This window comes from Mercenaria mercenaria, chromosome 7 (genome assembly GCF_021730395.1).
Source record: "Mercenaria mercenaria strain notata chromosome 7, MADL_Memer_1, whole genome shotgun sequence".
Taxonomy (NCBI): Eukaryota; Metazoa; Mollusca; class Bivalvia; order Venerida; family Veneridae; genus Mercenaria; species Mercenaria mercenaria.
Genome location: NC_069367.1, coordinates 6,356,316 through 6,379,840, shown reverse-complemented (window position 1 = coordinate 6,379,840; position 23,525 = coordinate 6,356,316). Strand labels below are relative to the sequence as shown.

The window sequence follows — 23,525 nt, the reverse complement described above, 5'->3', positions numbered from 1 at the left end:
AATGCAGATGTTTGCGATATCGGATGAGTAGGAATGCTCTTAATGTATTTTATTTAGTCTAGCTGAAAATACTTACAACAATCGCTGAGGATCCTTCTGCATCATATTCTTCAGTTTTCTTAAAAAAAAATCAAAAGTATTTATCATTAAAGCAAACAAAATTATGCATACTATATTTATATTTGTTATTAAGTTTTATTTTAAAGTTTAAGTGAATCATATCAAATATCACACTAGAGTTAAACAATGATTTTCTTAGAATGACTATAGGTGATGAAAGTACAATAAGAGCAATTTGTTCATTCTAAAAGAGCTTAATAATCGATATTGTCTAGCTAAACAATCAAACACCCCACTTTAAATAGGCTGACTATGTTGTGCACGAGCGAATGCTACTAAGTATCGTAAAATACCGAGTTGAGTACAACCTCCCAGATCAAGATGAAGTGCAGATTTAGTTGACACTTGTCGGTTTCATTCAAGTTTTCTTGGAGTTAAATTTTCATATCAAAATTTGATTCATATAATGTTGAGTCGTAAGCATTAAGATCAATATTTCCTTTATTTGTAGATAATGGTATGTCATTGATACAAAGTAAAATGACAGGGAACCGGATATTGAACTCTGGGGAACGCCATTGGTTCCGATCCAACTTTGATCAACTATTTCGTGTTAGATACATACGGCTGAAATAGTGTAATTGCACTCTCTTTCAGTTTATACAATCTTAGTTTATGTAGTAAAATAGTATAATCTAATAAATATACCTGCAGTCTGTATGTCTTTAAATTTAATCTCTGCCTCGCGTGATTTGGTTATTTTCATTTTAATGTTAAGTGTGCTTTAAACATTAAACTCTACAAGGGATCAGTATTACCGGTAGTTGTAGTTTGTAAAACAATATGCAACTTATATATATATATATATATATATATATATATATACCAACCTGATGTAATCTCTCTGCGTCTTGTATATTGAAATCCTCGTTCATTTTCTTTGTCTGTTGTGCCTCCTCCTCATCCTCGTGCCGGAAACACTCAGCCTCCATTCGGTTTTGATACTGTAAATTATTTTGAATTTGCTAGCACTTTGTTTTATGTAATATCGATCTTGAGCTTTTCATTCATCTTTTGATATTTCAAGATATCCTCTATAGTGAATACGCGAAAATTAATACCGTAGCATGTTGCTCAAAGACAAGTAAAAGGTCATGGATATGTGCCAATTGTCTGGTGAAAATGCGGGCTCCGGTTTAGAGAACGTTTAGATGTTATTGTTTTCCCAAAAACAGAATTATATAATATATTGCACTCCAGTGAACATAATCTGCAAAATTATGTTTACGAATAGCGCGATCACGATTAAAATTTTAAATCTGAATTCTCAAGTAAAAAATATTTTGATTAAACATTCACTTATACTTTCATTTCATGTTTTAAGTGGTTGCATCAAATTTTGTTCCAGCTAAATAACTTTATTTAAAACACGGTTGCGGCGTAATCCTTTGTTAGTTTTATCTATTATATAGGTTATTGTACCGATAGCTCTCTATACACACTATTATGTTACTATTTTTTAAACATAATGGATACTTTAAGAATGGACACCAAGATAGCAGACATGCGTTGGCCCAACGTTGGGCCAACGAAGATTTCCGACGTTGGCCCAACGCCATTTTGCTAATTGACGCAACGTTGGCCCAACGGTTGGTACACCGTTGGCCCAACGACTGGTATCCTACACTCATTGTTGGCCCTCCATTGGGCCAACAACTGATATCCTACACTCATCGTTGGCCCTCCATTGGACCAACAACTGATATCCTACACTCATCGTTGGCCCTCCATTGGGCCAACAGCATTTTTTCGTCTATCACGGTTGGTCCAACGTTGGGCCAACTCTGTTTCTTTGTTGGCCAAAGATGGATTCTAACCCTATCCCAACGATTACGAAATTGAAAAAAGACTAAAACTAGCATTGTTTAATACATGTTTTATTTTCAAATAGTTGTGATTTTGTTAACATTTAACAAAAAGAAATCTAACATTTATTTAAAGTTTGTTTGCAATCTTCTTGAAGAAATATAACTGAATATTTCAACACTACAACATGTAAAATATTGTTTCCAGTCTTTTATAAATCTAAATATTTTTCTTATTGCAGTCACTAATTAAATCCTACTAAAGTGAATCTGTTTGTTTGTTTTCTTTTCTCACTGAAGTTGCAGCTTTTTATATTTTTATTTTTTCCTGTGCACCACAGTGCTAGGCACTCCATTATTACTCCATTGAACAGCACCCTGTAAAAAACAAAAATCATAATGTTGATTAAACCATCTACGTCAAATTGATAACAATAACTAATGTATGAAATTAATTTTTGTCTGTATTTAACCGAGCAAAATATGTTAGAATTAACAAGAAAATGAGTTATTTTATTTACAGAATTTAATACTCAACACAAGTACCATCCGCCAGCTTTAGATATTAGTATTTAACATATGTTCAAGTCATATGGATATAACATGCATACAGGACATAAAAAGAAATTCTGTATAAGATTCCATAACTTTATCAAAAAATATTTTTAAAAAAACTTCTACTTACAGTTTATAGCTGGAAGACCGGGTTTTTGTTAAACCTAGGCCTATCACATGTATAATAGTTTCCTTTACTTCACATGTCTAAAAAGCTAGATATCTGGCCTAGAGAGTAAAATTAACCACATTTTCTGAGATTTCTTACATAACTCGGGTTAACGAGAGTTCATACTCTGGAATATTCAACAGATTTATTGTAAACATTTTATGATTGTATAAAATTAGATATTTGTTATAGAGTTAGTAAGGGTTTTTTCAATACTTTTTTCACAATTTTTTCAAGGTAGTAGATTTGAAATAGTTCAAAATATCATTACGGCTGCAGATAAGTTTTTAGTTTAGTTAGCCCAAATTTAACTGATTGTGAATTGGTGCAGAAAAGTGTTTAATAATTAATTAAATATTGCATGTTACAGCTACACAACCTGTGTATACCTGTGGGGGCTTGTGATAAAACAGTGACCTGTAAAATATACAATTATTATATTATTACTTCTAATGGACCAACGTTGGCCCAACGTTGGGCCAACGATGTTTTCTCTGTATAAGTCTTTCCCTGAAAATCAATATCGGGCCAATGCAGAGATATCTGTGACTGAAATTTAAAGTTGGTTCAACGTTGGCCCAACAGCTGTATTTACAATACTTATTAATCATTGTTGGGCCAACAGTGGCCCAACAACGATTATCCTTTGACGGTTTTCCGTCGTTGGCCCAACGACTTCATGTTTACAGGGCAGTTAGCAGGCCATGGACATGTATAGTAACAACCTTGGGCGTTGAGAGCTGATTGTACATCAACCTATGAAATTCAAATGTTTTAAACAAACAAAAAAGAACGTATGACTTTGACCCAAATCGGGGCCCCCGAATTATCAGTGAAATAAAAATCAAAGGATGGTAATATTTACAGAATGTTTGTTTAAAAAAGTAGAAAACAAGTCATCTTTGTATACCCCTAAATTGCAATAGAATAAGTATCACAGAAATACATAAGGTATGGCATTTCAGTCTAAAATAGCTATAAAAAGGCAACATAATGTGCAAAATCATAATTTTCCTTTATTTTTCAATTCTGCAGACCTATCTTATCATGCAGTTGTTCGTGTAAAATTGGTTAAATTGTTTGCCATAACAGACATTAATTGTAGTCCTACCCAGAAATGTGCACTTTAACCTTCCTAGTACAAAGACAAAAAGGGTCAAATTCAATAAAGTTTTTTAAAACTTTACGGCATTACTAGAAAATTTGGCCGTGATGATCCTTTTATGACGATGTGAATTTATCCTATCACTACGCATTTATCAGGTCGGAATATGCAGGCCGTTATTCAGTCAATAGAAGTTTATGTGGTCAATACAACTGACGGACTACTTTTTTTCAAGTACATGTTCTATAGGCAGTGTAAACTGGGCCAAGAGTTCGAAGCTCAAACATTTTTCTCATTTTAAGAGGACAACCACGGTAACGCTATCCTAGTATACCTCAATACAAAATGGTATGGTGACGGTTTTCAATGTCTGGGTGAATCGACCGTGACTTTGCGTATTGTGGCGTTTACTCATTTTTAGTTAGAAATTTACACAAATAACCAGATTTATGCAGTCGTTTATTGTATTTATTGGATCTAAACTATTCGTGGTGGAAGTAATCTCATTTATCTCACATTGTCTTGCATGGAAATGGAGTAAATTTACGGACTGCGGGTATATGAATTCATCTCAAGCGTGATTTTGGGCTGTATTTTATCCGAGACAAATTCACTCAGTTTGTTTTGTACACGAATGCCCTGTTAGCACCAATGATTTATAATTCACAGAAGACAAAGCTTAAGGTAAGGGTAATCCTTTATTGTAAGAAATCGTGTGTATCTGAATAAAGCAAGGGCGTAGAAATTTAGTAAAAATCTGTGTTGATTATTTTTATATATATATAATTATAAAGAAAAGAACATTTTTTAAGCAAAAATATCTTATAAACAAATATATTGGCTTCCTCCGCAAGCCTCGGGGTGGATAAACTTTTTTCCAACTCGGTAGATAAACTTGATTAAGAAAGACAGTAACCCAATATTCTCTATGTTTTGTAATAATGGTATTATTTATTGTAATAACAAAATATTTCTCGTAAAAACGAGAAATGAAGTCGTCATTACCAGTAAAGATCCCGATGTTATGTGATACGGGTAATTTTCTGGTAATAATGACAGAATAACTCCTAATTACGGGATAAAATGACATTTTTACGAATGTATCTCATCGACGTAACTTGCAGTTTGGAGGTAGCTATCAAAATTACGTTTTCTGTGTTGTAAACACCAGGGCCGGTATTCATAAAGCTTCTAAGGGAAAATTTTCCTAAGGGACTGACTAAGGGAAAAGTTCCAAAGCATTTTGTGGACAATCGTTGAGATAGATAGAATGTCTAACAATATTGTCACATAGAGTCTGGCATAGTAATGACGATTATCAATACATGTAAGTCTTAAAAAGTCTACCCTGTTCTTTTGTGCAATGTTAATAAGGAAATTTTGCAAAGTTAACTTTAAAGGAGTTTTCTAAGTTTTCTCCTTAGGAGCTGTATGAATACGGGCCCAAATACTTTGAAATTGAAATTTTAGTTATGATAGGAACAGGCTCAATTAAACCTATCCTGCAACATTTTTCGTTTTGAGCGATCTGTGGGGTTTCCGCTTTTTCTATTGATGTTAGTAGTTTCTCATATCAGTCATAGAAAGGAAATGTAAACTAAAATGTTTTCACTGCTTTTTTTTTTTTGGAATTTTTAAATCAAGGAATAATGTTTTTACCCTAACTTATCATAAAACAGATTTTTTATGGTAAATTAGCCTTTTTTTGGCATGTCTGTTTCATTGTTTGATTAAAAACTGCTAAGTAATATATGAAAAAATAGTTACATACATTTTAGAATGTCTTCGTCTGGATCCGCGTTTGTATTAAATTACAATCTGATTAAAGTACCTGATCTTCTGAACGAAGATCTGAGAATGACCCATTCACATTCGTCTTCTGTATATTTTGGATTTCCAATATTGCTATTTCTATTTTTGCAAATCTATTTTTATTTGAACCAGTCATACGACTGGTTTGAACAAGCATTTGGCTGAACCAGCAAAATAGCGCAGAATGCCAAAGGGTGAGAAATATGCAGCCGGTGCGGGGCTCGAACCCGGGACCCCTCGTTTACAGGACGAGTGCCCTACCGACTGGGCTAACCGGCTGTCTGATACCTTACGTGACCAAGTCCGTACCATGACAAATGATTTCTCTTAAAACACGAGGGCGTAGTCGCGATGTGGTCGTCATAAGAATTGTAAATATGATATAGATTTTTTAAACTTCTACTTTCACATACAAAAAGTTGTAAGTAAGACTCTGATTAGCTAGCGGAAAGGTCTCAGAACGTAGCACGTCTTCAGATCCAATGTGCGAGCGTAATTGGAGATATACTTTAGTTAGATTGTATTAAATTACTAACTGCAAAATCAGCACGAATAAAGCATGGTCAAATATTGATGCCAATATTATAAGGCCAGTTAAATTTTAGGTTTGTAAAGGTACCTTAAAACATTCAAATATAAGAAAATGAGATCTACTGTTATAACAGTCAGCTCTAAAATCATTAAATGTTTATAAAATGTTTAATTGAAATTAAATCTTTATATGACAGGGTGATAATTTAGGGTTCTGATACCATCAATTGTGTGACCTCTCAGTTGTTGTTATGTGAGACCTCCATTCCAGTTTTTACCTTTGACATTGTTGACCTTATTTGAACTCTATTTTTATTGGTTCTCGTGATCAGCTGTCTCGGGGCAGAGCGCCGTTTTCAGTTTGATAGAGCAGACATGTTGGTTATTCTGTAGAGTTCTTTAAAACGGAACTTAAATAATGGAATTATTTAATAGGTATTGTGTTTATTTCAAATGTTTCTGTCTGCGGATCACTTCATTCTAAACGAAGAGTTGTTTATTATCTAAGTAAAAGATTTATATTTGGCATAATTTCCGTATACATGAGTAATGTACATGTCGTTCAAAATGGCAGTAGAAATTCTAACCTCGTAACTTATTTTTAACCATATCACAACTATGAAAACCTTTGCACATGTTGTTCTTTTAAATTTGCAGTTTAATACAGTAAAGCACTCACGGGAGACAGGCGAAGATGTGTTGTGTAAGGTAGCTAGTGTGATCAAGTCCATGATTTGGTGAGTTTGTGTAAACTATTTTGTGTAGTGCTTTATTGAGTAGATATTTTATATGCAGTGTGCGAGACGAGTATTTCATGTGTATTACATATGATACAGGATTTCATTTAAGTATTTATAGACAACTGAACCCACAGATGTATATTTACTAAGTGTAAAATGTGCATGTATAACACTACATAAGAACTTTAGATACATGTATGTTTTCAGGTAGAGGCTTCTATTGTTACATCCTATTTACTATTACTAATTGTGTATTTCAGGTCACCGTGTTTCGGTCACCGTTTGACTAGGAAAATGTTAATTAGATAAATACCAGACTGTTTGGTGTCTAAGACAATATAAGGATGTGATACAAAATGTGATACAATTGATAAATAATAAAAAGGACATTTCGAACCACGCAAACAACATTGGTTATTCTTTTATTAAGTAGTTAGAACTCAAACTACCATATAGAAAATAAGCCATAGTTACATTTATATGCAAATTAATTTTAACTCTGTTTACTGAGTACAGACACACAAATTAATGAATAGTCATGGCCTTAAAGAGGTGTTTGAGAAATTATATAATATCACGACAATCTTGACTTTTTCATGAGCACAAAGTTTTAAAGACCCACCATGACATAGTGACCTACTTTTTTTACCAGAACTTCGTGAAAATCGTTGTTTTCATACAGGTACAATCCAGCTATATTGGACAATTTAGGCCCTCCCTGAATTATTTTGTTTTCACAACTTCATCTACAAAGTTATTGAGTCAATCGCTTTTCCGTATAGGATTAAAAACCTTGATAAATTATTATCTTACTCCGAATTTAACTCAGCTTAATATAACAAATACTGTTCTTATTGCTACATTCATTCAAACACAATATTAAGACATTAAACACATTGTCTTTGTCTTATATATGTCAAAGTATATTTGTTAGTAGATACTTGTATTTTTCACTTTTTTATGCAAATCATGTATGATTACCATCATGGAAATACACAAGAATACAATTATTTTGTAGTGGGTCAGTAAAGACCCATCAAAACCTAGTGACCTACTTTATCCTCCCACATGAACTTCGTGCAAATCAATCTAATAATGCTGGTGTAATACAGTTATTTCCGTAAGATGACAGGTGGGCAAATTAGGTCCTTCCTGAATAACTGTGTTTTTACAACTTCACTTGCAGACCTATTCAATTAATGCCTTTACAGCACAGTTTTAGAAAACATAGAATAATAGGTAAACTATCTTAAACTGAAGAAACAAAGTGTGGTCTAAAAATACCAAATAACCCAAATACTGTGCTTACGCAACATTCAATCTTGCATAAAAACTTTGTTTTTTTTCCCGGTTTCGGGCATGCACAAACAGGGGAAAAACGTGTACAAATAAGAAGATTCTAACGAGTACGCACTGTAGGTGAACCTTTTGTTGCGGGTCAAACGTAAGCAATTATGTACTACAATTCAATTTTGTCCAAAGCCGAAATGTCCGAAACTTATGAAATCTTTTCATCTGCCCTTTTATTAAACTGAAAATCATTTATCAACCCAACACTACTTTAACCTCGAATAAGCGTTACCACTGCCTTGATGTTCCGTATTCGTGTATTTGACTCAAAGTAAGATTACACGCTGCGATTTAATCCCTGAAAATGACAGACAAACAACATTTACAAAAATACAATACCGTTTTTTAAATTGATTTGAGTCGAGAAAGTTGACTTGCTAAATGATTGAGTCTACTTTACACATCTATGCAGTCAACTGATGTAGAGATTACGGAATCCTGTTAGTGCCATGTGAAATGTCGTCCGTCGCCCCTTAAAGGCGACGCACGACATTTCGATACAAAAACGCGACAATGCGATACGCCACACGACAATACGATACGACGCGCGACAGTGCGATATGACATTCGTCAAAATGTCGCGATGTCGCTTCGCAATGTCGTGCGTCGAGTTGGCAATTTTGGCACGATATGTCGCTATGTCGCGTCGCATTGTCGTCCGTCGTACCGCATTGTTGTGCATCGTATCGCAATTTCGCGATGTCGTATCGCATTGTCGCGCGTCGTGTCCTGCATTTTAGCGACGCGCGACAATACGATACGACGCGAGACAATGCGATACGACACACGACATTCTCAAACGACATTGTCGCGATGTCGTGTCGCATTGTTGTGTGTCGCCTATGCGCCAATAGCTAGACGCACGACATTGCTTTACGACACACGACAATACGATACGACATCGCGACAATGCGATACGATGCGCGACAATGCGATACGACAAATGGCATTCTCAAGAGACATTGTCGCGATGTCGTATCGCATTGTCGTGCGTCGACCGGTGTTCACTTGAATAAATACCGGTGTTCACTTGAATAAATACCGGCTAATCTTGGTAGCATTTTTTCGAACAATTCTTCAATTTCATTTTATTATTAAAGGCGTTAAAAGTAAGGTATCAAAATGAAATTTCTTTTAATAAGTAGTATCGCCTAATCGAATATTAAAAAACACCGTGGAGAACATTTCTGAACTTTGCCATTTTTGTCTTAAAATATTAGCAGTAAAATAAGGAAAAAGTGCGTATAAAATATTTGTTTTGGGTAAATAACTGCAAATAAAAACTTGTTTTGAAAGAAAATGACAAAATCTGAATGTTTGTGACAGAAAAAGACAACATCTGTTCGTCCGTCTGTACTAAATTTAGTATAAAAGCTGTATATCCGTACTTTCCCGTATGGAAAATGTCCGTGTTTTTTCATTTTTCATTAACTTCAAATAACTGTAGTATATTCCAAACACAAGATATTTCAATTTTTTGTCATGTAAATCCTATATAATTACCATCATGGAAATACAAAAGAATACAGTTATTTTGTGGCTCGTCGCTGAGTTAGAGAAAAGCCTCAAACTATCCATTATGTGAAATGTTGCGCCTCGATTTGTCCATTCTTTCACATAATGAACACTTTTCGGCTTTTCTCCTTTACATAATCTATAAGTATCTGAAACGTATTCTGCTGCACCACAAAGCCATACGAATTAGATGAATATTCCTTTCTTTATTAGTCCCCTACCGGTCAAAAACAAGTTACCGGAACTATAGGATTGTACTTTTCCGTCCGTCCATCACACTTTCTTTCCGTCCGTTCTTCCGCAATTTCGTGTCCGATCCATAACTCTGTCATTCATTGAGGGACTTTAATATTGCTTGGCACAAATTTTCCACATGACGAGATACATAGGTCAAAGATCATTGTCACACTTGGAGGTCAAATGTCAACTAAGCTTTTTTCCTTGTCCGTTCTGTAACTCAACAATTCATGAGGGGATATCTATGGTGGCATATTTCCGCATTCACTTAAGCAGATAGTTTTCACAAAAATTCGTACAGTTTTCGTGAAAATGTACTGTGAAAACTTTTCACGAAAAGAATCTTTTGTTCTAAGTGGAAAAAATACACGATACGAACCTATCAAAGTCCTAAAACTTAAGGTCTACCATTTTATTCTAAGACAAAGTCACACACCCTTCTCCACATGAAACACCAGGGGCAGAAAAGAAAATGACTTTATCATGTCAATGGTAAAACAACTAATTACCAAAATGTATTTAAACAGCCGTGAAAAAAATCTTGTCATGGCTTTTAAGTCGCCGCACCAGCACAATCTATATCATACATCTTCTCAGCTTTAATATCGTCCTCAAAAGAAATAATTCTTCCTCCCAAGCATGGTTCTGGCCCCAATTTCACGAGAAAAAAACTTAAGTAATTACTTAGTTAAGTATCTTGTATCACGATTGTGATTTTGCTTAAGTTATTGTTATTTATTTTCTAAAACAGTGTATTTATAGCTAAATTATATCGTGGTATGTAGTATTTGTCTGCAGTACTTATTGCAGTCAAGCAAATTTGATATTTCTGTTTAAGTAACAATGTAACGAACTTAAGTATTTGCTTAAGTATATCTTTATTTCTATACTTCGTTTTCTGTGAAATTCAGATTTGTTGTGTTTTGATCTGTGAAATAGTCACAATACGGGCCTGATATAGATGAAAACGTCAGCACTAAAGATGTATAAAGGGTAAAAACAAGCACTTGAAATAACAGACTTAGCTAAGCGATTACTTAAGTTTTTTTTGTGTGAAATTGTGACCTGAACCCACAGCGGTTAGATGCGAGTAATATAAAGTCAGCGACATTATCGACTTGGCTAAAGGGGTATCCTATGTGACATGCAGAAAGATAGCATTTTCGCTTCGGACAGAGCTAGCTGGGAACACAAAGATAAAGTGAAAAGATGTAGGTCTTGCTTATTTTAAATTACTATGTGCATTGAAAGAGTCGATGATAAAGGGACTTGTTTTTCAAAACATACGGCCATTAACATGATATGTTGAACCTCTCTTCAGCATTCTGATTTATCATGGTTGAGGAATTCAAATCAAATTACACAAAATAATCCTACTATGTAGAAAGGATATCGAGAAAGCACATGCATGCCTCTTGGCTGAATTCTTGATGTCCTTGTAATTTCTTCAACAAAGGTTGTTTCAACGGTACTTTGGAATATTTCCACAGTTTAACCGGCTTATTTCGTATGACTCATCAAAAACTCCATTTAATTGATCATTCTATATTAAGGTGATGTCACGTTTTGAATTTCAGGTGAATAACAAAAAAAAAAACAACAAAGAATTTTCAGTTCTTTCCAAAAACCGTTGTGTTATGATTGAACCAAATAGTTTCCTCTGTCTACCAGAAAGGAACAATTCTTACATCTTTCTATTGAGGTTTGGTACCTTTATAACAGACAATAAACTAAAACAATAGAAATTCATACGTGACTTCTGTGAGCTCAACAAAGCAATTTCAAGCATAAATATTAATGTGGAATGTAAAGTAAGTTACACACTACAATACTCCGACCAAAATACTTACAAAACAATGCATTTGTAGGATGGAGAGATAAAAATAATTTTGACAGCTCGTGAAAACTAATGACAAATTTTGACAGGTATATAATGACTCATGACCTAATTATTGTTTTCTGTTATTTCTAACTACCAGTTTGATTTTCTTAAAAATGGGTATTTCGTATTTTAGCTTACAACTCGTGAATAAAGACAATATAAGAATATATTGTTACCTCACTGTCGTTTTGTCTATCCAAGTCTCGTACGAATTCCTATTGTTTCAGTCATTTGTCACTAATTAGGGCAACTCACAGTGTTGCAATCATACAAAACCCAGCCCTTTTTTCACATAGCTATTGAGGATTTATCCAATGAGCACATGTATTAGAAACACAATTTAAATACCGATTGTGTACTGCAATAATGTTAAACTAGTTTTGAGTTTTAATTGAATCACATCAAATCTAATTATCTCCATAAATAGTAAATTTCTAAGAATAACAATAGATTATGAAAGCAGAGCGAACAGGACACAACTGATACTATCTCGCTACATAATACCTCACTATAATTATACAGATTGTGTTTTTGCTAAAGCTGTATTGCCAGGTCTGGTAAAATACTGAATCGAATACAACATTACATCAACAGAAATGTGCAGATTTAATAGATTTTACCCTAACCTCTTCTGAGTCTGTCGCAGATTTATTCCTTTGTCTCTCTCTGACCTCTGTCCTCTCCGTTACTTCTGCCTCTTTTTCACTATCAGCAAATCTATCCTGATTAAAGGATAATGTAAAAATGTTAATGTTAATTTGTTTAATCAATTTCGAAATACCAAAAAAAAAAGGATTCAGCGAGTGCTTTACACCATTATTTAGAAAAAAACACTCGTTTTATCTGTAAATATGTAGGTAGGCTGTCAAAATCGTTTGCCATGCAACATAAATTTATTGGGAGTGTACGTTTGCATACATATCAATTATATCAATAAATATTATTATAAAAAAATCATCCGATAAGATATCACGGAATGATCACCATGGAAATTTTATTGTGTTGATTATCAGAGTTTTGATATGATACTGAAGTGTCAATGCTGTTAACGGATGCTGATATTAAAATGCTTTGTGCAATAAAGTGTTTATTAAAATTTCCTCCAGATTCTACTTGCAATTGTTTTTGATTATGCATCTAAATTCATATTGACAAAAATAAAGGTAAACACTAACTGAATGAATATTCATAGAGGAAAATTTTCTACAAAGCGTGTACCACATTTTACGTTAAAAGTGATGTGGAACTAATGAGTGTACGTTTAAGTGTGCGTGCGTGCGTGTGTGTTCGGGTTTAACTTCTGTTTCAACAATTTTTCAGTCATATAAACGACGGTGTCTACTTGTAGCAGTGAGCACAATGCCCATCCTTATAGTGCTGCCTCACTGGAATATTACGCCGTAGACACGTGGCATGATATCCCACCCAGTCACATTATACTGACACCGGGCTGACCAGTCCTAGCACTATCCTCTTAATGCTGAGCGCCAAGCGAGGAAGCTACTAGTACCATTTTTACGTCTTTGGTATGACGCGGTCGGGGATTGAACCCATGACTTCCCAGTACGTTTAAGAAACTTGGCATTTGTATTTAACATTACCAAAGTTACACGATAGCATGAATTTTTATCGAAGCAGTACCTTATCATCAGTTAAACTTCAGCAATACAGATAGAGAGTCATGGAGCGCTTTTGAATTCACGTTTCGATGCCGTTATATTTTTTTTTAGTTTGGCATAAAAACGTCAGAACATTTCTGACGATTTAAGTATAAGATATGTTTGACATCCATCCAAACTTCAGATGTCATGCATAGAAATCAATTTAGTAGTAAGCAGCGGAAACATATACCCCAAAGTAAGCGAACTTATTCAAAACATGCCGACGTCAATATGCCGTCATTAAGGTATATGTCCAGGTAAGAATGACGCGGACAAACATGTGAAAGTTTTCCCACATAGAAAATTTATGTACCGTCAAGGCAATGCATCAAGCTATTGTGTTGTGGGCAAATCCATGGTATTAGATTCCTTAGAGTTCGAGCACCTTAATCATTCTTCATTTGTTCCAGGCCCCGAGCCGAAGACTTTATCTGCGCGAAATAGAGTTTGAATCATTTTTTTTTTTTTTTTGGATTTAACGTCGCACCGACACATGATAGGTCATATGGCGACTTTCCAGCTTTAATGGTGGAGGAAGACCCCAGGTGGAGTTTGAATCTTTACTGAGCAACAGTGTCTAGGTGGAACTCGACATGCAATATTCGTTCTTTCCAAACGCTCCGTTCAATTTGAATAAAACATAATGTCTCTCGGCTCACAAGAAGGTCAAAACACATAGCCACACACAGAAAGAAACAAAAAAAAAAAAAAAACACTGATAGAGAAAACGTCATTTATCCGGATAACGTTTAATATATTAATGGCAATCCATGAGTTAATTTACTACAATGGCAACGTTACTATCTTTCTAAAGTTAATTTATGATATTAAAACATCTGACACGTTAAACTATTCAAAATAGTGCCTTAAAACCAGCTTGAAATGTGCTAGTCACTTTCATCATGAGCAAATACCTCGAAAACAAGCACACGGACCTATACATTTTATTTCACCATATTATAGGCCATATGTTTATTTACAATTTTGAGAAGATTCATTAAAATCTACATTGTAGAAAACATTCTATTCGCGAAAATGTTATGAAAAGTTTTCCCATAAACTCACACTATGAAAACTTGCGTGAGGTCCAAATGTTTCAAATCAGTCTAACAAAAAATCAAGCATACGACCCTATCATTTTTATTTGCAGAATTTTCTAAGTATATTCTGAAGTTCTGAAAAAATAGGGTTTAATCAAATTCTACATTGTAGAATTTTCTTAACGAGCAGAACTACCTTAAAGCATAACATATTTATTTACATTCTCCGGAAACGTAATGACTACCTATCGTGATTTGGTTATGTTTACTCCCATGTTAAACATGCATCAAACGGATCAATATTATTTATATTGTATTATTTATATTGTAAAACAATTGAATATAACTGTGATACTTGTAATAATTAGGGATTTCTTTGATAGACAAGTACATGTAACTCTTGATAGGATTTCTTTTAAGCTAGTAAGAGTTGTCTTTCTTAGAAAAATGTTGTATTTAAAACAGCCAATATTTCACACTGGTTATTCGGGTACCTACTCGTGTGAGCGATACCGCCCTCGTGTGATTAATGTACATGTTGGTGAACAGGAAATTCACACCTATAACAGGTAATTATTCCGTATTTTACTGAAGATTTGAAAAGTTTTAGTATTAAATGTGTAAGATCATACCTTAACTATATCCATGTCAAATATCTATCTCATATGATCTGAATAACTGTGAAAAAATACGTTTTTTGTCGCGGAAATGAAGATATTTTAAGACGATGGTATATATTTTCACAATTAATGGTATTATTTCGGATTATATTAGGAATATTTTGTTAGGAAAATGAAAAGCAGTCATTCTGTGCATTAGCCATTGCTTTCATATCACAAAAACTTGAAGCACAGTAAAATTAGATCGATTTTTTCGAAGACAGTGGCTAGAAAATAAGATACCTCTGACGATGTACCATGGTACCATCCTTGTTGTTTCTGTCAATCCAGCGGATACCGTCCTCGTTATTGAAATGAACATTACATTGACGCAGACCTCTTTTCTAAACTTTAGCGATAATATGCAATGACCAGCTAGGATGAAGATAAAACTTTGGTCTTTTATACCCTCCAGCTACTGGAAGCAGCCTATCCGAAGAAAAACTTCTCACATAATTTCTTCAAGTTCGCTTTCAAGATCCATCTACATAGACACATTCTTAGGTGTATTTTCAATTGAATATTGCGACCGTACGTTTTGTCTTATTATTTAAGATGTTTTGGGGTACAAAATGTTTGCAACAAAAACAAAATTAAATTTGTTCAGAAATTATATGATTTTTGTCAAATATTGTATTGCGATCGACCAACGTTTAACTTCGTTTTGAGAAATAAAGCCAGTTATTCGGTTGAAAATGTGCTTCGTTTGAGTAGTCTAAAAGAAGTCAGTAGTAAACAGATCCTTCTTTCGCCATTTTTATTTGTGCGAAAATTCGTGTAGAACAAGTGCATTAATCACACCTTTTTATTGCTGGAATACATAATGCATGAAATGAGGTGAGATATGTTTATACACTTCACATACAAGTTTTGCAGATCGAAACCGAAAGTAGGGGGTTTATTGTGCGGACAGGAGCATATACGCGCCATTTTAGGGTAGCAGACCACAACTGACAGGCATTTTACTAGGAACTATTCAGCTCCCTCTTTATTTTTATCGTTACTTTAACCTATGATAGAACTTTCCTGAAAAATAGGTGTTGGTAAAAGTGATGTTCTATTAAGGTAGGTAAAGAGGGCATGAAGTTTAGTAGGTTTGCAGGTTTGTCGAGCAATTCAAGCCCCGAGCAATTTGCTTATCATCCAACTGTTGAAAGCAGAGCTAAAATGGTGGAAATGAAAAGAAAAAAAAAGAAAGCGACGAGAAATTTTGCTTGTTCTTGCTAACCATTTGTACATTATTTCAAAGTTATTACAGCTCGTCTGATACTTGAACTTTAACAAAATATAATCTTACCTGTCTTATAGTCTGTTGCTAATTCTGTATTGCAAATATTGATTATGAATCTAAAGGCAGTAAGTTAAAGTACAAAAAACAAGTCTGCTCTTACATTGTGCCATTGTAGATTACAAGAAAGCGTTTGATTCTTTTGATCGTATGTGTTTATGGAATAAATTACTACAGCCATAGCATTGATGGGAAAGTCTTTAAGGCTGTATATTATGCAATGTATGATAAAGCCAAATCTTGTGTAAAGAGTAGCCAAAGTCTATTAAATTTCTTTATTAACTCAACTGGTGTACGACAAGGTGAAAATTTATCACCAATATTATTTTCTGTTTTCTAGAATGATTTAGTCTCATATATATGTCTAATTATTGTTCAGGACTAGTGGAAATATCAAACAATGTATAGGACCTGCTAAGTGATGATATTTCAGAAATGTTCTTCAAGCTATTTTTGTTACTTTATGCAGATGATAAGTGTTATTTACAGAATCTTAAAAAGATTTACAATCTGCACTAACTTTGGAAACTTTCAGTTAATTTAAATAAAACTAAGGTTGTTCTTTTTAACGTGGAAAAGTACATTTCAATAAGTCTACCTTTTATTATAATAATGCGGCACTTGAAGTAGTAGATCTATGACTTCATTTATCTAAGAATTAAATTTAACTACAATGGTAACTTCAATAAAACTAAAATATAGTTGGTTGACCAAGCTAGAAAGGCTATGTATGCTCTGTAGAAAAAAAATGTAGGAAGTTGCAGCTTAGTATTGATTCACAGTTACATTTATTTGAGTCTGTGGTTCAACCAATATTATTGTATGGATCAGAGGTATGGGGATGTGGTATGTTAGCATTGTTAAAAAATTTTAGCTTAATTTTTTTTAAAACATTAATGAAGGTTCAAAGTCAACACCTTATGTCATGGTTTTTAGTGAGCTTGGGGTATTACCAATGGATACTATAATTAGAAATAGAATATTGAACTACTGGTGTACAATTTATTAGTTTATACTAATTTGTTTTAGCTCGATTGTGATGAAAGCTTCAAGCTTATTGGAACCACTCTCGAGTCCGCTTCCTGGAAAAACCAGTACTGGTGTCATATGAGAATTCATGGTCGTGACCCCAATGGGGCTCGAACCCACAACCCCTGGATTGAGCGGCCGACACCTTATCCACTAGACCACTATTAAATGGTAAACTAGAAAAGATAAACTGTATACTTTACAGGTTCATGTAGAGACTCCATCAGCAAAATGTAAATTATTGTTCTTGGATTTCATATGTAAAAGAATCTTTATAACAACTTGGATCTGCTGAATTCTGGTTGAATCAGTCAGTACATTCACCAGTGCAGTGTATTTCTGCAATATTCTTATTTTAGAATGTCCCTACATTGATTTGGACAGAGTAAAATATATACCAAATGATTTTCAACTGTTAAATGTAATGTAATTTCAACGTTTATTTCAAAGTAAAGATAGTACTCTTTTTAAGTTAGCATTGTTTGTACAGAAAATACTTCAAATTTTTAGGTAGGGATAGGTTTTTGTCACTGGCAGTTATTTGCTGGTCAGTTAAAACAATGTTTTCAACCTGGTTAATTCTAAATGTACACCATCTTCTATTTTTTAGCTTACAAAATATTTGTATTAGATCTATTATGACCGTAAAACTACTGTTTTATTTTATGTGTTAGTGTCTGTTTTGTTAAATTTGTTGTTATTATAATACTGATGTCGTATGGGCCTAGTTATAAATAAAATCTTGAATCTCACAGATTTTCTCCCTAGACGTACATTTAACGTTTACAACCGCTGTGAGAAGTGTGTGAACACACAATAAAAAGAGATAGAATCTGATACCCAGACTTCAATATCTGCTTCTGTTTCTTCAGTTAGTCACCTGTAAGACACTTATACAGTAGTGTATATTGTATGTACTTGTAAACAAGTCACCTAATTAGCACTACCTTAATGGAGGGTGCGCCTATGAACAGAGGCGAATATTACAAGATACGATAAAAGGCAGATTTAGGAAGCCGGAGCATCTCCCTAAACGAATACATGCCCAGAGAGAGGGTCCACTTTCCCTTTCAGGAAGAAAAAAAATAGTCTTTACATAAGCACTTTTGCTCGGTGTGCGACAAATTTGGTCGTTTTCATTATGAGACTGAAGGAGAAAAATAAAAACTTTAAGGCAAGATGATAGAATGCGTAGAATAGAGTGTGGGTGTGAGCAGTGGCGTAGCTTCTATAAGGCACTGCAGGCCCGGGCCTGCCGATTATCCGAGAAAGTGAAAAAATAAAAATGCCAAATATGCAATAAAATTCGAAGGGTAAGGGGGGTTAGGCTGTAGGAGGTAATGAATCAGTCACTAACGGGAGCGTACCTGGATGGTTTTGAACTGTACGCTAGATATGAGCAGCATAGTTACGAACGAAGCAGCAATGCTGCGAGTATGATGTAGGTGAGGGAGGGGATCTCCATCTCCCAGAAAATTGAGATTTAGTGAATGTTTTAGGCAAGAGATGCGTTCTCTTGCTATATTCCAGCGTTAATCTATTTTGTTTGTCACATTTGTACTACATATTACGGAGGTAATCATTTAAAATCAAAGATTAGCACACCGCTCATGCTTAATGGCAGGGATCGTGACATTGTCTAAAAGCAAAAACTGCAACTCGAGCAGCCCAGGATATTTTGAGGAATACAACCATTTTTCGTATACTTTATTTACAATGAAGAGTTCTAATTAACTTGACCATGAAATTGTGTATCGCTCTAGCACGGCTGAGACTTAGAACGTTGAAGAATCAGAGTTCTGTGAATTGCTCTACACAATATACTCCCTGTTTTCGTAGATTAGACATCAATAGTAACAGTAGATATATGGTTATGTTTCAAAATATTTGTGTCACTGAAACACTGTGTCATTCTATGATATATTTTATTGTACAACTGCCAAGACCCGCTCACGCCAAAGGGGCCTAACACTATGGCAGTTTGGGTAACTGCATCTAACTGCTACACACGTGAAAATATCGAATATTCGAACCGTGTGCAAAGCTGTCACTATGATTATTTATTTATTTATTTATTTATTTATTATTCATTTAATATCCTCCACAACGTCAAGATTACATAGGCAATGAATGGAACGTTACCTAGCACATTAAAGGTACACTAGGTTTTTTTGGTTTTATCATAATTGAAATCTTCGTCATTAATTAATGCATTGCGCCTGCATCCGCATTTTGGTAAGTTTTTGATACCTCGCACTTTAAAGGTATACTAGGTTTTTTTTTTACTTTTGTTGTAATCGTATTTGAAACCTTCGCCAGTGTTTAATTTAATGCATTGCGTCTGCATCAACATTTTGGCAAGTTTTTTATTTTTCTCACGGGAAACTTAACATTTTTTAGTCATTAAACATCTAATTTTGGCAAAATGCAAATTTAAACTGCGCAAATTGCTAAAAGTACTTCTGTATTCAGATCTGGATATAGATTGATAGATGTTATTGCAACCATTAATAAAGACTTCGATATCACGTAAGCAGTCACGTTTTTCTTACTCGAGATAACGGAAGACTATCAGTTTTATTCTCCCACTGCTCTGTTTTATGGCATCTTATTGATACTTGAATAGCAGTCAGGCGGGTGATCCTTTGTGCAAACAGATTCCGACATGTCCAAATTGAGTATACCGAGGTTCAATGGGCAAAGTGATATGTAGGTATGTTTGTAGAAACGAGCGCTCGGTAGTTGCCGTAGAAACTTGCATGCACAACAGAATCTCGCTTTTGACTGAGTATCGCAACTAGGGCTTTGTGGCAAAATGTTTAACCTGAAGTGGTGGTCTAAATCTAAAACATCCAAACATCCAGTTAATATACATGTACCGGTATGCTGAGATTTAGTGTCAATTAAATATAAATCATTGGCTAAACTTTTTGTAATAGCAGCAAATATTTATACTGTGTTTAGCTATACATGCATTACGTCTTATTTTAAACCTAGGGCATATAGTACTGTTAATACAGATAAACCTGTTACTTTATGTTTTCCTCAACTATATGTAGTAACTGTTCATATTTTCAAATTTGGAAGTCTTTAGCTTGTATCCGCTTGTATCTTTGTATGTTCGAAACCTCGCACGAGGTGTCTATTTTTTCATTTTTCATTGTGAGGAAACCATCAGGTTGGCTTTCTGAACAATTTATGGCTTTATCCAGGTATCAGTTCATACTACAGGTTGGTTTTCTGAACAATTCATGGCTTTATCCAGGTATCAGTTCATGGCCTAAAGTTATGTCCGAAGGAGACATCCGGGGTCTTCCTCCCAACACTAAACACTGTTAAAAGCTGGACAGTTCTTTTGAGACATAAACACGTACTTGTAAAAATTACAGTTGATGATTTTATACTAAACCTCTGAAACTGTTTAGGGTTTACCTACATAATTGTTTTCCATGGCATTAAAACACTTGCTTTACTTTCATTTTTTGCTTGTTTCTACTTAAGTTTGTCACTTAGGCAGACAGAATTTTTAGTTCTTGTGAGACATATCTATGCGAAATATCTTCTACATGTATAGAAAACTTCAACTAAACGGATGCACAATATACACATATGTAATTAAGATCATATGACATTACGAATTCATTTAAAATATACGAAACTTAAAACGATTCACAATATATGTTCGACATCAAATGATATGTCCGTACTCCCTATATAAGGTTTGTTCACTTTTACGCTATAGATCACAATAATGCAGATGCCACTGATCATATGAACTGCAAACTGCAAAGAAGATAAGTATGATATACAGAAATGAAGCAGTATCAGTATGCCCAGTTTTGTAAGCAATGTGTAATTTAGAAAGAAGAAACATACACATTTATCGTTCGAAGGTGTTGCCACCGGCCGTTCCTGTGCGGTTCCCACTGTGTTCCTTTATATGTTCGTTATGTTCTCGCTGACAGTTTGTGTCGAATTTGAATTGTACGCACAGGCGTATAGGCGTATGCCCAGATACGCGCCTGACCAATATTGAACATGTAATTAGAGCGTATTTATTAGATATTTCCATGATTAAAAAGATAAAACCGATACCAGTAGTTTTAATTATTTTCTCGCTCGTATACCACCGCCCCGCCAATTATCGCCCCACAACTTTATTAATGTTAACAAATAGACAGTACTTGCGCCGAAAAAAGGGGTTGCGAATGTCATGATCAAATTACGCGGACAGGATTCGAACCCGCGACCTCCGGGTTAGGAGTCCGACGGTACTTACAGGTTTTTTTACCAAGAGGGGAAGGGGCCAAGGCCTGTTATTTGAGGGGTGGGGGAGAGGGGAGGGGGAATAGCTAGGTATTTGAGCAAAGGGGAATAAAAACCTGATGTAAAGTCAATTTTTGTGGAAAACTGCATGATTTAAAAGAAATTTACTGAGGGGAAGGGGCTTATCAGCGGCCCCTATTATGAAGGGGAAAAAAACCTGATTTAATTCTACCCCTACACCTCGGTGCCTCTCAATAATCCGTGAATCTAATGCATATTGAAAACATAAACTGTTTCAAGTTTATTAAAGTTTGAAAGTATTGTTTTTGATTAAAGAAGTCTAGACTGTGCTGTAAAATCTGTTTCATAGTACAAAATGCATATCTTTAAGTGCGTATACAGCTTATTTTTTCAGTTGAATAATTATTGAAATGTGCATCTGTTTAATAAATAATGATTCACTACATTTTATCGGTGAATAAATATAATCAGAACTTCGGATGCTTAGTAATTAAATCAGGAGTGCGTAGCATGAGTGATTTAATTATTCGCATCATTTTATCCATCAACAAAATACAGGAACATATTTTTTATCAGTCACACTGTGAGTGATATAGGTTTGCTATTTCTTTTATTAGCATTCAGCAAAAAAAAAACAGAATTTGTTTGTTGTGAATGGATATGGAATATCACATCGAGAACTGATACAATAACTCGCGCTATCTGCTCATGAAAATATTTAATTGCATCAACTTTCAATGTGATATAATTCCATATCCACTCAAAACAAACAAATTCTGTTTATTTTGTTTTGCTGAATGCTAATAAAAGAAATAGAAAACCTATATCACTCACAGTGTGACTGATATGGAACTGATAATACTGATGTTGGGTCAGTTATACTTAGTTATGATAACTTAGTCATAAACTGAACTTTGATCGTTTTTGTGTGTTTTTATTGAATTAAACTCCCCCGCTTAGCATTGGTATTATTCCGCCAGAATGGCTCAGAATGCACCATAGACACTCTTAGACACTCTTAGTTTTGCCAAATTTTCGTGGGGAGGATACCCCAATACCCCACTACCAAAGTCGCTTCTTCGGCGCATCGGGCCTGCAATTTATAAAAGTGCCAACTACGCCCCTGGTGAGGGAAGATTTAATCTTGGTGAAATACTGCTAACACGGTCCACTCCCATTCTTTACATCTTTAAATGCTAATCAAATAGATCGACTAAAGGTCGGGTTTCATATTTCCAGTTCTTATTTCCAGATCCTCAAAGCAATTACCTTCAATTGCGTTTATTTAGTGTACCGTATGCGGAAGCAATCGCCGCGGGGAGTTTTATAAATGTTCATTGACATAACGAGGACGGTACCCATGTGCAAACGGGTAGGTATCTTTGTTTATTTTCATCCATCGTTAGAGGTACCATCAAAAACAGCAACAAGATGCATATAATTGAAATTTTATCAACAAAAAGAACTTGCAGGTACATTATCCAAACGTTTTGTAGTTGAGTTTGTATAGTTCTACCAAGGTGAGTGGCAAATTCAGTTATCTCAACTTTGAACAAAGAAAAATACGTCTCAAAACGTCAAAATACGTAATGTTCGCTATATTTCTTCAAATTTTATAGTCATATCAATATTACTGAGAACTGTTTTTTCACCAGTGCGAATTAATGCATTCCCTCGGACGAATCTGTCTTTAAAATGTTCAACATTCTTAAATATGTGTCATACGTTGGCATTGTTTTT

The 23,525-nt window shown here is 34.5% G+C and overlaps 2 protein-coding genes and 1 non-coding gene across 4 annotated transcripts in view; 1 reads left to right on the top strand and 2 right to left on the bottom strand.

The window, feature by feature from the left end:
• The window catches only part of LOC123565757 (carbohydrate sulfotransferase 15-like), a 245,009-nt gene that overhangs the window by 94,293 nt on the left and 127,191 nt on the right, over positions 1-23,525 (top strand). The gene's annotated exons all lie outside the window — the stretch shown is intronic.
• LOC123554947 (unconventional myosin-VIIa-like) overlaps positions 1-23,525 on the bottom strand; it is a 53,343-nt gene that overhangs the window by 20,299 nt on the left and 9,519 nt on the right. The window contains exons 3-5 of the mRNA XM_053548937.1: positions 12,448-12,543; positions 951-1,064; positions 77-118 (exon numbers count right to left, since the gene is read on the bottom strand). Coding sequence (XP_053404912.1) covers positions 77-118; positions 951-1,064; positions 12,448-12,543 — 252 coding nt within the window. The remainder of the gene's footprint in view (positions 1-76; positions 119-950; positions 1,065-12,447; positions 12,544-23,525) is intronic.
• Trnat-ugu (transfer RNA threonine (anticodon UGU)) lies at positions 5,773-5,845 on the bottom strand. Its single transcript has one exon. It is a non-coding gene; the product is annotated as a tRNA-Thr (tRNA).